The sequence below is a fragment of the Culex pipiens genome, chromosome 2, assembly GCF_016801865.2.
Source record: "Culex pipiens pallens isolate TS chromosome 2, TS_CPP_V2, whole genome shotgun sequence".
Classification (NCBI taxonomy): Eukaryota; Metazoa; Arthropoda; class Insecta; order Diptera; family Culicidae; genus Culex; species Culex pipiens.
The window spans coordinates 194,195,086-194,212,504 of NC_068938.1; the positions used below are offsets into that span (position 1 = coordinate 194,195,086).

The 17,419-nt window shown below is 36.5% G+C and overlaps 2 protein-coding genes across 2 annotated transcripts in view; one reads left to right on the forward strand and one right to left on the reverse strand.

Moving 5' to 3' along the window:
- LOC120415180 (DNA-directed RNA polymerase I subunit RPA1) overlaps positions 1-17,419 on the forward strand; it is a 44,014-nt gene that overhangs the window by 7,111 nt on the left and 19,484 nt on the right. The window contains exon 5 of the mRNA XM_039576638.2: positions 2,396-3,449. Within this exon, the coding sequence (XP_039432572.1) occupies positions 2,396-3,446 (1,051 nt within the window). The 3' untranslated portion in view covers positions 3,447-3,449. The remainder of the gene's footprint in view (positions 1-2,395; positions 3,450-17,419) is intronic.
- LOC120415187 (gastrula zinc finger protein XlCGF52.1-like) lies at positions 7,238-8,419 on the reverse strand. Its single transcript, XM_039576645.1, has one exon. The coding sequence runs from the start codon at positions 8,417-8,419 to the stop codon at positions 7,238-7,240; it is 1,182 nt and encodes a 393-aa protein (XP_039432579.1).

A 17,419-nucleotide genomic window follows, 5' to 3' on the forward strand; every position in this document is an offset into this window, starting at 1 on the left:
TCTGCAATCTTAAATATTTAAAATCATTATCCTAAATTCATAAATTCTAGGAATAATACATTCTCGAATTAAAAAAAACAACACTAAAATCCTTGCTAAAATCCTGAAATTCTGAATGTTTGAAATCCTCAAATAAACAAATTAGAGATTTCAAAATTCTTGATTTCTGAAATTCTAAAATTTTAAGGATTCATCAGAACGACCAAAAATTTAATGTTCTTTTTGAACTCTCCACAAAGTTATAAAATTCAGAAATAAAAACAGAAATCTTAAATCAGATTCTTAAATTTGTAAATTTGAAAATTCCGTAAAATAAAAATTCTTAAATTCTAAAATTAAATTATAATAAATTCAAAAACTGAAAAAACTTAAATTCTGAGATTATCGAATTCAAAATTTGGTATTTGTGTCTGAAATTTTGAAATTTTAAAATGTTTAGGTCAGATTCTTAAATTAAAATTAAATTCCTAATTTAAATTAAAAAAAAACTGAAATTTTAGAACTCAAAAAGTCTAAAATTCTAAAAATTAAACATTTCTTCAATTCCAAAGTCCTGCAAGTTTGAAATTCTGAAATTTTACAAAATTCTGAAATTTAAAAATAAAAAATTCAAAAAAATCTGGAATAGAAATTTTTTAAATTCTTGATTTTTGAAATTTTTAAGGTCTGAAGTTCTAAAATTTTTCAATTTAAAAAATTCTAGGTATTTTTTCAAATTCAAAATTTTTGAAGTTCAAAATTTTCTACACTCTTTTTGACTCCTGAATTACTACACGTCTTGAGTTCTAAAATTCTACACGTCTTGAGTTCTAAAATTCAAATGTCCAAAATTTAAAATTAATAATTTCTAAAATTTAAAAATCTTAAAATTCTTGAATTTAAAATTCTAAAATGCTTAAAAATCTAAATAAAATTCTTCTGGTCTTTAATTCCAAATTATTTGATTCTGAAATTTTACAAGTCTGAAATTCCCAAAATTTAAAAATTATAGGTAAAATTCTAAATTCTGTTATTTTAAATTGAAAAATGTCATTATTCTTAAATTATAAAATACTTCTAAAACCCTAAAATTCTACAATCCTCAAATTCTAAAACTCTAATATAAAAAAAATTGAAATTCCAAAAATTTAAAAAATAATTGGAAAACATATATTTTTAGCATTTGAAATTCTACAAAAGTGTGTTTAAAATTCGTAAAATTGAGATGATTAAAAATTCTGGAATTAACAAGTTCTACAAGTTTGGAATTAAAAAAAAAAAAGTTCTTTGTTGAATTCTGAACTTTAAAAAACAGAAATAATAGATATCTGAAATTGAAATTATAAAATTCTTGATTTTTTTAATTCTACTAGTCTGAAGTTCTAAAATTTTAAAATTTTAAAATTCCTAGGCAAATTTTTCAAATTAAAAATGTCTAAGATTTGATTTTTTTTATTTTTTTTATTCCTTGTTTTCTGAAAGTCTACACGTCTAATGTTCTGTAATTCTCAAATTTCAAAAATTCTAGGTTAATTCCTTAAATTTAAAATTTAAAAATCTGAAAATTCTTGCATTTTTAATTCTAAAATTGTAGAAAATCTAAAACTTCGAAATTATTCAGGTATACAATTTTGAATTTTGAAATGTAACAAGGCTGAAATTCCAAATTTTAAAAAAATATAGGTAAAATTATTTTTTTTTTAATTGAAAAATCTTAAAAAAAAGCAAAGCAATCCACTTTAACGACCCCCGGGTCTTTTGTGGTCTCTGTTGCAAGTTTCTGCTCAATTCTAGGCGTCCGAAGGTTATGTGTGGTGAGTCACCCAAAACCTCTTTTACGCAAATGGACCGACGTTTTACTTCCCCATCCGATAAAAGGCCAGGAGGATGAGGCGGGAATCGAACCCGCGCCCCATAGCAACTTAGGGATCGGCAGCCGAAGCCGCTAACCACAGCGCCACGAGGCCCTACTGAAAAATGTGTGAAAAATTTCATAATTCTTAAATTATAAAACACCTAAAATCTTGAACCATAAAATTATAAAGTTCAAAAATTAAACTTTTAAAATTTAAAGTTTTTGAATTCCAGAAATTCTTTAAAAAATATTTTTTTCCTATTTTGAAATTTTATATTTCTACAAATTTTAAAGTGTTTTCAAGAATATTAAAATTATAAAGTTAAGAACTATTTAATTTTCAATAAAATTTTTAAAATTGTGCAATTCAAAGGTTGAATAATTTTTGATTTTGAAGTTAAATATCTTCTCAACCAAAACCTTGAACCTTGAATTAGAATGTTTTGAAATTTTGCTATTAAAAAAAACCTATATTATTCAATTCCAAAATTGTCAAACTCAAAATTCCAAAATTCGTTGATCTAAAAATCATAAATTTCTAAAATTCAATTTGTTTTTCAGCATCGAAATCGCCCAGGAATCGTCGAAAAAGGACGCAGCAGACAACAGCGGCGGTGGACCGGAAATTGACGAGCAAGCCGTGGACAGCCACGAACCGGACATGTCCCGGCTGAAGGAAGCCGACGACGGGGATGCCAGCTCGGAGGACGACGAAGATGGCAACGCGAACGAGGGTGATGCCGATGCGACCGAGTCTCGCCGGAAGAATAAAAAGAGTGACGATGTTGGGTACGAGAGTGAGGAGGATGACGATGACGGGGAGGAGGACGAGATGCCAAATTCACCGGAAGGGGAGGAGAATGCTGAAGGACAGGCGGCGAAGGGTGAAGAAGAGGGTGAAGGTGGGGAGGAGAAGGATGAAGCGTTGGACGTTTCGGACATTCAGCTGAACGAAGACACGGAAAAGATGCTGGTGACCAAGCAGAGTGACATGATCAGCGATTACACCTACGACAAGGAGCACTTCCGGTGGGTCCAGGTCAGCTTCCACATGCCGATGAAGTACAAGGACATCGATTTCACCAAGATATTGCGTGAAATCTCAGAAAAGTGCGTCGTCTGGGAGGTCCCGAACATCCGGCGAGCGATCACGTTCCGTCAGAACGATCAACTCCACCTCAAAACGGACGGCATCAATGTGTTCGCCATGACCAAGTACGCCGAAATCCTCGACCTGAACCGGATGTACTCCAACGACATCTACGCCGTCGCGCAAACGTACGGCATCGAGGCGGCCTCGCGCGTCATCGTGAAGGAAGTCCAGAACGTGTTCAAGGTGTACGGTATCGAGATCAACCCGCGTCACCTGCTCCTCGTCGCCGACTACATGACCGCGGACGGAACGTTCAAGTCGATGAGTCGAAAGGGCATGGAGGCGAACGTTTCGCCGCTGCAGCAGATTTCGTTCGAATCGTCGATTCAGTTCCTGAAGGCGGCCACGCTGAAGGGCAACGGAGATCATTTGGATTCGCCGTCGTCGCGGTTGATGGTCGGAAAGCTGTGCAAGAGTGGGACTGGTTCGTTTGGGCTGTACAACCAGATAAAAGTGTGAGAGGTGAGTGAGAGTGAGTTTGGCGTGGCCAATTATTTGATTTAAAGTTTCAATATATTTGCTTTTCGTAAAATTAGACGAAGGAATTCTTGTTTCCGCAGATATCACCATCCATTTTCTGTGTTTGGTAATTTGACTCAAATTTTATCCTGCCAAGTGCGTCTACAATGAGACAGTTGAATAACTCCAACTGAAGGAGCTATTACCCTATGGCAAACAAACAAACAAAATCGCACTATTTCGTGTTTGGCAGTTTTCCAAACTCGCAAACAAGATAAACTGTATGCAAGCTGATGTTTCTGCAAACAAATGATGGCGAACAAACAACGCAGACAAACTGTCAAAATGTGCGAATTTGTTTGTTTGTTTGCCATAGTGTAATAGCTCCTTAACCAAAAGTGTTTAATTTTCAAAAAATAATTCAAGATAATCAAAAAAAAATGATAAACGAGTCTGGATTGTACGCTTGAAAATGATTTTCAAAAAATTATAGGCTATTACAAATTTCATTTAATAGGGTTTATTTAAAAAAAATCCAACTTAAAGCCCTATTTTTAATTTTTTAAGCAGAAAGTATTATCAAAATCCTTTATAAATTGTTAAGTTATGTGGTACCATAATAAAACATTTGTGAATTGTTACAGTTTCTTATTTCAAAAATGTATGGAAAAATTAAATGAAATAATTTTGTTTTATCTATTTTTAGCCTCTTTTACAGGAAAATTTTGAAAAGCTTTAAGTTTCGTTTACTTAACGAGTTCAACAAATCGATGGCTCTGTGCTTTCTTGTACTAAACTTGCTGATTTTCCTATCTAGTTAGCATAAGGGAGCACAGAGGCATCAAAATGTAATTTCCTGCAGCAAAACACGTTTTAAACATAATTATCTGGTTGAAAATAAATAATAAGAAAAATACAGGGAAATTCTGAACTTCTTTTTGGTTTATTTGAATTGCTTATTTAGGGATACCGTGAAGAATTTCTCTTGTACCCTTAAAAAGAGAATCATCAACACTTTCCGTCTTCCAATACTATTGGCTATCATTAGAGCGTCCAATTTCCCGTCCCGGGAAAAAAATTCCCGGGATTTCTCGATAAAAAATATTTCCCGTTTCGACTCAATTTATTGATCTTATTGAACATACCAGTTCGTTTGAAAATGTCATGTCAAGGTTTATTTTAGATAATATTAATTTCTGAAGCATTCACATCTGGGAATAGATCTTGTTTATTTGTTGGGCTACAAAAATTACGATATTATGTAATGAAAATAAACTACTGGTAATTTTAAAAAAATGTTTTTGAAAATAGAATTGAAACTAAGCAACCCCTTTCTCCCAAGATCAAAATTGGACTTTTCAGAAAAAATAGGTACACGGGAAAAATGGTGATTTTTTAATTAACTTTTATCACAAAAATTCAATTTCCCAAAATTCGTATTTTCCCTAATATTGAATGCTTGGCCCTTTTTTGTGTTAGGCTTAATTCATTTTTTTTTAATATTGTTTGCGAAAAGACGGGAAAATTTCACGAATGTTTCATATTTAACATTGAAAATCGGACCATTAGTTGCTGAGATATCGTTATTAGAAAATGGAGGGTTGTTTGGGTGAAACCTGGTCCAATCTTAAATGTTTCTTAAACGAAATTTTAGGACATTTTCTGAACTTTAAGAAAAAAATATTTTCAGGAATGGATAATCATGGACACTATTTAAAAAAAATCCTAAAACCGGAATTTGTCGGAGAAAATTTTACATTAATTTATTTTGAGAACAGTGCACTTAATAAAAAATGTAAAGTACAGTCATCCCACATATTCGGAACACTTTTATGATAATTTGTCAGTAGGATGCCAAAAGTAGCTTTTCTGTCGACCTTACTATTTTTAGAACCTTTATTTGGACATTATCTTGCTATTTCACTAGTAAAAGTAGTACTTTTTGAACAAAAACTTCATTTCAAGACTATTTTGTCCAGAGCAGCAAAACACTGCCTCCAAATGGCCTGTTTCATAATTGTGGGATGTTATTGTGCCTCCCACAATTGTGGAACACCTGAATTTTACTGATATTTACACACAAAAGTTATCAAACCATGTATAAAACATCACTAAGCTTGAGTTTCATTGGTTTCAGTGTGTGAAGTCATTATTTGGTAATTAATATGTACTCCTGAAGAAATCCAAAGTTTGTTTACATTCGTAAGAAAAAAGTGTTCCGAATTTGTGGATTTCAAGGGTCAAAGTAATTCTTTAAAAACTTCATATAAAAGTTAAAATTTGCAGATGTTCGATACAGCATTCGAAAGATCGCAAGAAAAGCTTTCAAATGAAGGTAAAAAAGAATCATTAAGTTCAATTATCGATTCGCTATGATTTTTTGAACATTGGACAATCTGGAAACCGTTCCGAATATGTGGGATGACTGTACTTCTCGATTGCAAATTCGATATTACATAAAAAATAAGGTCTAAAAATTTTAAGTACGATACGAGAACGTAGCCCAGTCACCGAATGTTGCTCGTTAACTGGGCTGAACAAAAAATAACGAGGGGACCACCGATGCATAATATTTTCCAGATGAAATATAAAAATAAAAGCTACTCAAATTTATTTACAATGCTTACTTTTCATTTTTATTTAATTGTAACTTGAAATTAAACAAAAGTTTGAAATTTTTTTTATCTATTGAATATGATTTTTGCATCCATTAACCCCTCGGTCATTTTGGTTTGTTTTGGTTTTTTGACGTTTGTCTGATTTTTAACTGGGCTACGGTTCGGTTATCGAGCGGCCAGATAAAAAGCAGCCAAGTTAAACAACGCCCAGTTACCGAACAACTACTGTATTCATATTTTTTTTTTTCCAAAAACACTATTTAAAAAAAATCTTTATAACTAGTCGGCACAATTTTGGTCCATACTCCTGAATGGCAGCGGAGTTTTGTCCCCTAAAACATATTAAAAAAATAAAAAATAAAAAAAATAAAAGTACGGAATTTGGGAAATTGATTTTTTGTGAAAACCGAAGACACCAAATCAATCAAAAAATCCTCGAAAAGTTACAAATTTTAGAATATTTACTTACGATTTTTGTATGGACAGCTGCCAAAATTGTATGGAAACTTGTATGGGTGAACCAATGACACAAAATGGCATCTTTGGTCATAGGGAAGGCCACCACAATGTTTGGGCCAAATAAAATAAAACAAAAAGTTAAAATGGTCGAAATCGGCCGATTTCGTAGAGAATTGCCCATTACCCCTTTCAAATAAGAGCTTTTTATACATGAAATTTCATAAATTCTTATTTGATAAATTTTACTGTCAAAGCTTTCGAGCTCAAAGCCAACTCTGATCATTCTAACTAACGCTCTAGTTTGTTGATCTAGCTGTAGAGCCACTCAAGAGTTCAACCCTCAGGCAAAAACTGATAACGATCCCGCCGTTAGACAAACAGTTGAACAGTCAACCAGACCTCGCTGTGAATTCCACTCTCTTCGCGGATAGCATCGTAAATTAGTTCCTTCGGGATTTCTTCTTCATATTAGTTGAAAAGAGATTTTTAAAAGATACTTTGTCTTACTGTAGTGAGTCGTTTATTTAGCAGTCCCATGATAACTCTAACCCTAAAGGCAGTACAACCAATCCTAATTAACAGCCTACCGATAATTTTAAGCAGCCCTATTTGTGTGGAACTTGATATTTTAGGTCCAGCCCCCCTCCTTTTTTCGAGAAGGGCGGGGGGCTCGGTTCGTTTATTGTCTTCTGTTGAAGTTTCGTGCCGCGGTGTTCAACCCCGCTTCAGCTCGACCCGACACCCCTTGCCGCGCTGATGCCTCCGCAGGTCACTTCCGGTGAGGAAGCGCTTCTTGCAGCGATCGCACTCTGCTAGGCGCTCTCCGGAATGACTTTTCTGATGAACCGTTAGGTGGCTCGACTGTTTGAACCGGGACGGGCACTTGTCGCAGGCGTACGGGCGGTCCACGGCGCGGTGGAGCTTTTCCCGGTGTTGGGCGAGTTGTGCGGGGGTCTTGAAGGTCTTGTTGCAGTCCTGGCAGAGGGTTTGCGGAACGTGGGTGAGGTTGAGGTGCGCTTTGAGTTGGCGCGAGTAGATGAAGGATTCTGGACATTTGGGACATTGGTGGCGCTTTTCTAGGGTGTGGACCCGGGCGACGTGCTTTTGACGGTTTCCGGAAGAGGAGAAGGCGCTGGAGCAGTGGGGACAGGGGTAGCTGGGGTTGGTGTCGGTGAAGTGGCTCTTTCGGTGGAAGATGAGGTGGCTCATGTGGCTGCACTCTTTGTCGCAGACGTCGCACACGTACGGGTTCATGCCGGCGTGGAGCTTCCGATGGCGGTTGAGGGACGCCTTGTCCTTGAACATCCGCAGGCAGTTACCACAGAAGAAGGTTCCCTTGTGGACCTGCCGGAGATGCTCGGCCAGCTCGGGGATTGTACGGAATGTCTTCATGCAGCGCTGACAGCGCGCGTAGATTCGTTCCTCCTTGTTCCGATCGTCCTCATCCTGGCGGTGCTTCAACAGCAGATGCCGGAACAAGTGAGTTTTGAAGGCGAACCTCAACAAGCAAACGCCACATTTGAAGCCCAGCTTGCCCGCCACATTATACCTGCGATTATTCTTTGGCCCTTGATAGGTATTCTTCCTTTTAACGCTCGTCGGCCTCTTCTCCACCCCATTACATAACGCATTTTCATTCCCAGCCGGATCGATTTCCTCTTCCTCGTCCTTTTCTTCGCTGGCGTAGACCTCTTGGATCAACTCCAGCTCACAGCCGCCACCCTCCCCCAACACAAGATCTACAAACTGATCCTCTCCCAATCCAAGCAACTCATCGTGATAAACCTCCTTCCAAGCGACACTTCCGTCCAAGTTGGCCTGGAGCTCATCGAGCTCCACTTCCGCTAGCACCACACAACTCGAAAGCGTCACGTTCGACAAAACCGCAGTAGCCATCCTGGCATCCGCTAGGCAGCGCTTGCTGCGACCGACTAAACTCCGTACAAGAACCAGCTTACGGCAGGCTGATGGATGTCTCAGTCATAATAACAGAAGCAACCAACAAAAAAACGTGCAATTTCGCGTCTCTATCTCGTGTGTTTGATGTGTTTCTCCGTGTTTTTGTTTGCTCTTGTTTTGCAGCCGGCACTTTTTAAATATAGACGACACCGCAGAAGCAAAAGTTAGCACGAGATGCAGATGGTGGCGGTGGCTTTCGCGAGAAATTTGCACGTTTTCTGTTTTTTTTTGGCAAGCGACGGAACGTTATTTTTAGTGTGGAACACAATGTAGTCAACAATTGAACAGATTGAATAAGTGCCCACCTTGTTAGTCACCGACAAACTAACGAAAGTTGGCTTTCATTCAAGGGAAGAAATGTCAAAGGACACCGTTGCGTATTGCGCATGAGTCGTAGCCAGGGGCAATGTCCTGACCGGCAAACATGAAACGAGGAATCCAACTAATTTGCACAAAAAATCTCCACTTGGTGAAATAAACTTAAAAATATCTCAAACAATCCTGATAAAAGCAAAAAAAAATCTTCAAACTTTAATAATAAATCTAAGAGTGCAACGCATTCCGACGCGAAGAATCGTACGCGAAACGCACGTGATCGCAGACGGCGACGCCGTAAATAAAAGCGCAACTGAGAGAGACGCTTCGAATTTGAGAGGGAGAGAGAACTAATACAGAGCGCGGGAGAATTGGTAAGAGAAGAGAGTGGTGTTCTTGCGATGAATGAATCGGATCGCAGTTCGTTGATAAGTTTTGTCAAATGCCGGCTCGCTGTGAACGGGATCCAAAGTGTGAACGGTGCTGAACGTGTGAATGAATGTGATCGTTAAGAGGAAAAGTGTTAGACTTTCTCTCAGTTTTAATTACAGTCCAGATTCGATTATCCGAAGGCCTCGAAAAATTTCACTTCGGATAATCGAAACTTCGGATAGTTGAATAAAAAATAAAAATAAAAATGATCGTTGTCTAATTTTTGATTGTCTAGCATAGGTATGACCCCTAAACTACGCTAAAATGATTCAGAAATTTTAAATTGAAGATGGCGGCCAAAATGGCGGTGATGTAATATTGAACCTAGGAAAAACGCTTTTTATTTTTAATAGACAATCATTAATTCAAATTTGACTAAAATCGAGTCGAATAACTCAAATTTTATGTTAAAATAAAAAAAAATGAAAAAATACGAAAAAAAAATTTGATTCGTGATTCGATTATCCGAAGTTCCATACAAATGGATAATCGAGGCTTCGGATAATCGAGTCTGGACTGTATTTGAATTTTTTTTTATCATAAAATGATATTAACTTGGGCTTCAAAAAGAACAAATTTAACCCTCTATAACCCAACCCCGCCTTTAGACGTGCTTCGATTTAAAAAACCGCCAAAAATCAATTTTTTCAACCAATCTTTGATCTTCAAAATGCATTGGAAAGAAGAACTCTTAAAATTTTAGAAAACTTATGGGTTGGAAGTTTGACTTGTTTTTAAAAATTTCTTTTTTTCAAGGGTCAACTTTGGTTGTGTTTTTTGCTAACATTATCTATATTTTAAATAAAAAGTATTAAGCAGTAATTTTTATAGTGTCGCAGACTATGCCTCTACGCATTTATTTACAATTTAAATGATAATGGTGCGATTTTATAGCAGAAAATGTGAAAAACAAGCAAAACATGAAACATGAAAAATTAGATAGGCAAGATGTAATGATAGGAGGTGGTAGAATAGGCCTAATACTACAAAAATAAACACAAACTAAACATGATAAATGCAAATTAAAATACTAAAAATGAAACAAGAAAAACATAAAACAAGAGAAGTAAAGTTTTTCGTAGAACAAAGTTGCTCAAAATGACCCCCTGAACATGGGAAAAATAAAAATTTTCGAAAAAAAATTTGGCAGTAGAGGGTTGACCCTCTACAATCAAACTACGCTTCTAGGTGGGCTTTGATCTAGAAAATCGTCAAAAATCCATTTATCAACCAATTTGTGATCTCTAAAAGGCGTTGGAACAAAAAACTTAAAATTTTAGAAAATGTTCCGGGTGGAAGTTTGATTTGTTTTATGAGACTATGCCAATGTTTTTAAAAATGTGTTTTTTGTAAGGGTCATCTTTGGCTATGTTTTCACTAACATTTTTAATATTTTATGCATAATTAATACAGTATTTATTTGTAATGTCAAGAACTATGCCTCTGCGCATTTTTGTTACAATTCAAATGATAATGGTATCATTCTGTAGTAGAAAATGTGAAAAAGAAGCAAAAAATTTAAAAGGTGGCTGAAAAAAATTTTAATCAATAAAGGCAAAAGATAATAATAGGAAGTGGTAGAATAAGCCAAAAACAAACGTTAACTAAACATGAGAAATACAAATTAAAATAAATACTTAAAATTGAACAATAAAAACCTCGATAAAAACATAAAGCAAAATAAGTGAAGTTTTTCGTAAAATAAAAGTTGCTCAAAATTACTTCCTGAAAACGGAAAATATTAAAGTAATAAAAAATCGGTATTGAAGGGTTAATAAACTAATTTTCAACAACTTATTACAGTTCTCGATTATCTGAAGCTTTGATTATTAAAAGGTATCAAAGAAACTAAGGCAACTCTCTACGAAATCGGCCGATTTCGACCATTTTTATTTTTTGTATTTTTTTATTTGAATCAAACTTTGTGGGGGCCTTCCCTATGACCAAATAAGCTGTTTTGCGTCATTGGTTCACAGGAATTTTCTGACCAATTTGATGTCTTCGGCAAAGTTGTAGGTATTGTTGAGGAATTTTGAGAAAAAATAGGTACACGGAAAAAAATTGCAGATTTTTTAATCAACTTTTTTTTTACTAAATCTCAATTTCCCAAAATAGAACCTTTTTTTTTATTTTCGAGATTGAATTTTTAAAATACTAGTTTTGATTTAAAATTTTTCTAAATATTTTTTTCCGAAGAGATCGGAAAATTTCACGAATGTTTCATGTTTTAACATTGAAAATCGGACCATTAGTTGCTGAGATATCGTCATTAAAATGGTGGGTTGTTTTTGTGAGATTTAGAAAACTTCAATTTTCGTGTTTCTTTTTCTTAAAGCGGCTCTATCTCAGCAACCCGAGGTCCAATCTTCAATGTCTCTTAGACAATTTTATAGCAAATTTTCTGAACTTTAAAAAAAATGTTCTCAAAAATGGTCACTCATGGTCACTATTTTTAAAAATCGAAAAACTGCAAATATTTCGCTTAAATCAAACTTTCGGTGGCTTTACCCTGAAAACGGAGCCCTTTATCAAAAAATCTGCAAATTCAATTTTGCATTTAAAAATAATGTCAAACTTGTTTTTGCATGAAACTTCGATTTTTTTTTTCCAAAAATCACTATTTTTTCAAAAATTCATAACTCGGCGGCAGATTTTTTGACCATGTTTCTCTATGGCTCACAAGTTGCGGATATCAAAAAATCTCGAAAATCAAAAAAATACGTATTTTGGGAAAATGAGTTTTAGTGAAAAAAAAACTGATTAAAAAATCTTCATTTTTTTCCGTGTACCTATTTTTTTTTCTCAAAAGTAAAGTAGTACAACAAAACCTACAACTTTGCCGAAGACACCAATATGATCAGAAAATTCACTCAAAAGTTACAGCTGTTTGAATATTTACGTACCATTTTTGTATGGGCAGCAGCCAAAATTGTATGGAGACTTGTATGGGAGAACCAATGACACAAAATAGCATATTTGGTCATAGGGAAGGCCCCCACAAAGTTTGAGCCAAATCAAAAAATACAAATAAAATCTCTTTCCGGTTTTGGTAGAGAATTGCTCACTAGTAATATACAAAAAATGAATATTTTCATAGTTTTTTAGTTTTTGATATTTAATATAAAGCGAGTTCAGCGAGTCAGATTTCAACATTTTTAGGGTCTTGTTTGAGCTTAATGACCCAAAATAAACAGAGAATAAAAATGGTAAGGAATTAAATTTTAAAAGAAGATTGAAATATGCTTGATTTGTATAATTTTCGCTTTGAACAATTCGAAAAATGTGCATGTTGGAAAGAATTGAAAAACTAACACAAAAACACAAGATTTGTTCATGAATATATTACAGATTGTTTCGTGAATAATTTTATATGGATCGTTTTGATCATATTCATTCATTCAATCAGATTATCAAAAGTACCTCAATATTTCAAGTTTTCAAGTTTTGCAACGAGTTGCTCACATTATTTTTTGCAATTCCGAAAAAACACTTTTTGGATAGAATTTTTTGTCAAACATCACCGTGTTAAGTAAATTCACCGTCGAAACTAAAAAAAAGTCAAATTTGAAAGTATTGAAAGGTATAAATTTTCCATTCTGTTGTTTTTGGTAAAGAAATGTAGGCCGTTTCGGCACTCTAGAATGACAGATAAACAAAATAGTTTCACGACGGAATTGCAAAAATATTTTTTAATATGTTTGAATTAAGACATTTTCACATTCTATCATAATACATGAAAAATCTATTGTTCAAAAATGTAATTAAAGTCACATTCGCCATTTGCCCACTGTTACTGTTCTTATTTTTTTTTTTCTTTTTGAGAATTTTACATTTTGAAACGATTTAAAATTCGACTCAATGAATAAAAAAATTCGGAGACCACCCGCTTTAGGTGAATCACTCTCGATTTCGCTCTCCGATCACTATCTCTTCCGCCGCTCTCTTTCACTCTCACCACAAGCCCAATGTTGCCCTCTCTTTCCACACACTCTCTCGCTGCTGGCGGCGACCGTATCTCGATCGAAGCAGCCTGCTGTTCTTGCATCGTCTTCACGGGGACCACGTTCTTCACTTCAGTTCTAATCGCCGCACGGGACGGACGTGTGCTCTGTCGAGGCAACCCAAGCCGGGCACGTGTTTTGTGAATCAGAACATTTTTTAATCCGTCTTCTGTGTGTATAAGTGTGTTCCGATCGTAGTGTGTGCGCAGCATCCCACACACATCCCAATCTGTGTGTGTCAACAATAACAATAAACAAAACCGAGAGAAGAAAAAAAAAACAGAAACAGTGAGTGTTTGTGCGTGAGCCCGCGTGATGCCGTCGTCGGTCGCCGACTACTAGATTAGCGATTACCAATACCAACTGCACGAGGATTAGTAAGAGGCCCGCTGGGTCTTCTTGAACAGAGAGAGAGAGAGATATTAAAAATGCTCAGCCTTCCGCGGAACATCGACAATGTCTGCCGGCTTTGTCTGACCGAGTCGGTGGACGGAGCGGATATGCTGCCGCTGTTTCCGGTGCGCGGCGGAAACCCCCTCGGACCCAATACGGTCGTGTCCAAGATTCTGCAGTGTACCACGGTTAAGGTGAGGGGCATTTCGTGAATTTACATTTAAAATTGGGGAATTTCCACAAGGTTATTAAGTAAGGGGGTTCGGGTCATTGGTCAGGTAGAACCGTTCAGGTAGAGAGGTTAGCCTTCTTCAGCAGTACCAATTCCCTGTTTTTATGTGTGCGAGTTTTGCACACTTTAGGAGCAGATAGAACGTTTGCGATACGGCTCGTAACATTTGATGAGGGTCGTTTATAGAGCTCCGAGTTGGGTAGTGTATGGTTACGACGGTGGTGGTATTGGTTCACCCTGATATTTTTAGAGTTTTGTTGCCTGTTGTGGCCGAGATAGAGAACTGCCAACCGGGGAAGCCATGTGGGTTTAATTGGGTTGAGAGTAGGTAGAGAGGGACATTTGGTGGACACAAAGGGTCTGCCCAACCAACACAAGCAAAGATGAGTTTTGGTTGGAGGAGGTCGCTTGGGATATTGCCAGGCATGTGAAATTGGATGATCTATCCTCCCGGGGGTAGCGAACGATGGCGACGACGACGATGTGTTGCTATGTAGTCTGGCAATTCGTGCTGAAGTTGATGATTGGGAGATGGTGCGGGTTTTAGAGCGAACGAGCGGTTTATTTAGGCTGTTCTGGTGAGCTTCAATAATCCCACCAAAAACTCTCGGGTTTCAATTGGGTAGCCTTGAGCGCGTGGAGTGTGTGGAGTAGAGCGTTGAGGGTAGTAGGGATGTCAAGTGGTTCATAGTAGGTTAGCCAAATTTCACTTTTTTCATTTTGTTTATCCATAAAAAAGTGCTGTGAAGTAATTCAAAAATCTGTTTTTAAGAAGGGAATTCCGGATCGATTTGGTGTCTTCAGCAAAGTTATAGGTCGCTGAGCTTCTTAGAAACTTTGGATAAATCGACTCATAGACAACACAAAATTATAATTTTCAACATCAATTTTGAGTTCTTTTAACCCGGATTTCCTTTAACTAACCAAAGCAATTGCAGAACCTTTCAACTGAGATTTATTAAATAAATTAAAATTGAATAATTAAATAAAATACAATTTTTAAATATTTCGTCACCGCCGTCTTGGATTTAAACACTTTCGAGTAGTTTAGAGGTCATACTAAAGCTAAACAATCAAAAATAAGACAACGAACAATTTTTTTCTTGATTCATCAAGCTAAAACATATTTCATAATATCAAATTATTCGCTCTACAGCATTGCCTAGGCGTTCTCGATTGCGAGATTCCTACTCGAAACTAGGTGTCCGAAGGCTTGATTGTTGAGGCAATTGCAAACCTCTTTTTACACCTAAGCTTCCATCCACCCCGGGATTCGAACTGTCGACCTTTGGATTGTGAGTCCAACTGCCTACCAGCGACTCCACCGAGACAGGACCCAGGGAGACGACTAGGTTAGACAGGGCCAACATTTACTTCCTCGTCCGATGGAAGGCATACCTTGCATACTATTTGTTTTTGCTGACGACCACAAATTTTAACCTAGAAATCCATCGTGCACGTACAAGAGGTGGGCAAAACCGCTCTTTTTTAGGAGCCGCTCATTTTCGTTCTAATCTAATCTAATCTAACACAAACGCAGCCAGTCCGATGAAAGCATGCTGGAAAGTCTTGTGATTAGATTACGCCCCAAGCACTTTTCTTGTCATTATTAATAATTGTAGTACATCCGAGAACACCCGAAAATGTATTACAAAAATTAAAGCGGCCAGCCCTACTGCGTTGTGTTTACCGCAGAGAGGATTCTGAGAACGGATCACATTTCACAGAATCTACAGGGGAGGAAGGATGCGTGGACATACCGTACCAAACGCTCCAATGTCATGTTTCATGTGTGTTATATAGTAGTTATTTATGTTCAGATAAATAAAATATATAGATAATATGTCAATTGCAGTTTTACAAATTACCTTGATTTTTCCTGAAAAAGAATGTTAATTAAAAGAGAAAGTAGAAGGGAAACGAAGGAAGAGTCATTAAATACTTGATCGAAATCGTTATTTTTAAAAGACCAGTTAAATATTTTTTTTGAAATTAGCTAAACCTTATCTTAAAATAAATCGCATTAAATGAAAAAAATAACTTGTTCTGAACTTTAATCGATTATGAACGAAATATTTACGAAGATATCGCAATACAAAGAAAAAAAGCAAATATAAATTATTGTAACGAAAAATAAAACATTAATCCGGCAGCACTGTCGATTCCCGCGTCACCCCCAACAGTATAAACCGTCAGCAGTCTCCCCGTTGGGTTCTCTCTCCAGGCAATCCTCATCGCCGCTCGCAATGATTCCAATGATGACACAGCCGCTCTCGCTCTTGGGAGCGGGAGCGTGTCTGCCAACACCACACACGCGATCACGAACACTATCAGACAGGCAAGAGCGCACGAACACAACCACAGTTTTTCTCTCGGTTTTTCTCATCTCTTTCGTTTCCGAATCGAAGCAAACGACGCCGCTAAAATTGGCAAATCTGGTACAAAATCGTCGCAAAAACCGCATTTCCACGGTTCCCCGACCGATAACCGACCAACATACAATCACCGTGACAATACTCGGAACATGGTCAATCGAAAGAACCCGGACAATCCACAAAAATGAGAAAAAAACGCGAAAAATTTAACAAAAAAACACGGACGCCAAGCAGAACGAACTGCTCCCGATGACGGCCACGAACGAACCTTAGGAGCCGCTCATTTTCGTTCGCTCATTAAAAAGAGCCGCTCTTTTGAACGGCTCTTTCGCTCTTTTTCAAAATTTGGATGAAAAAGTTTTTTTTAAGAATCGTTTGATTTTATAACTTATTGCACATTAGACTTTTACAAATTATTTGATAAAAAAAAATAAAACTAAAAACGAGAAGATGCCCTTGAAAACCAACCATTAATCGGACAAAAGGATTTTTTTTTCCAAAATTTCTAAACTATTCAGTAGATTTTTGGTAATATTTTACAAATTATGCAATTTGAAATGCTCAAATTTGTTTTCCGTTAATACTTTAATGTACAATCAGTTGTAAAGTGAAAAGTTTTTTTCATGTTTAAATAGCATTGAAATATTTGAAATTGCATTTTCAATTCTCAAAAACAAATTTAATATTACATTGTTTTTGGAAATTCAAAAATCATGCCATCTTGAGCCAGTTCTTTCAAAGGACCGAAGTTTAAAAAAGAACCGCGGTTCTTTTTTTGTGAGCCACGGTTCTTTCGCTCTTTTCAGTGAACCGGCTCTTTGAGCGGCTCGCTCTTTTTTTGCCCACCTCTAGTACGTACCGTACGTACACGCAATACATGCGCACGTAGATAGCTCTATTGATATTCTGCTTTCGTTCGTTCACACACACACGAACGCATGAGCGCAACGCAAAGTCACTCACACAGGCATTTGCCTCTCATCACCTCTCTCGTTCGCGCAGAGCTCATTCGTTTGAATGCTATAGAGGAGAAAATCGTGACGTCAGAAATGAACTCAAAGTTCATTTTGTGAGTGACTTTAACAATTTTGTCTAGTTTGACAGCTACTTTGTCCGTACTTTTTCTGTGGGAGAGAAAAGGAGGCGAATACTTTATGAAAATCATACCTACAGTCATCCCACATATTCG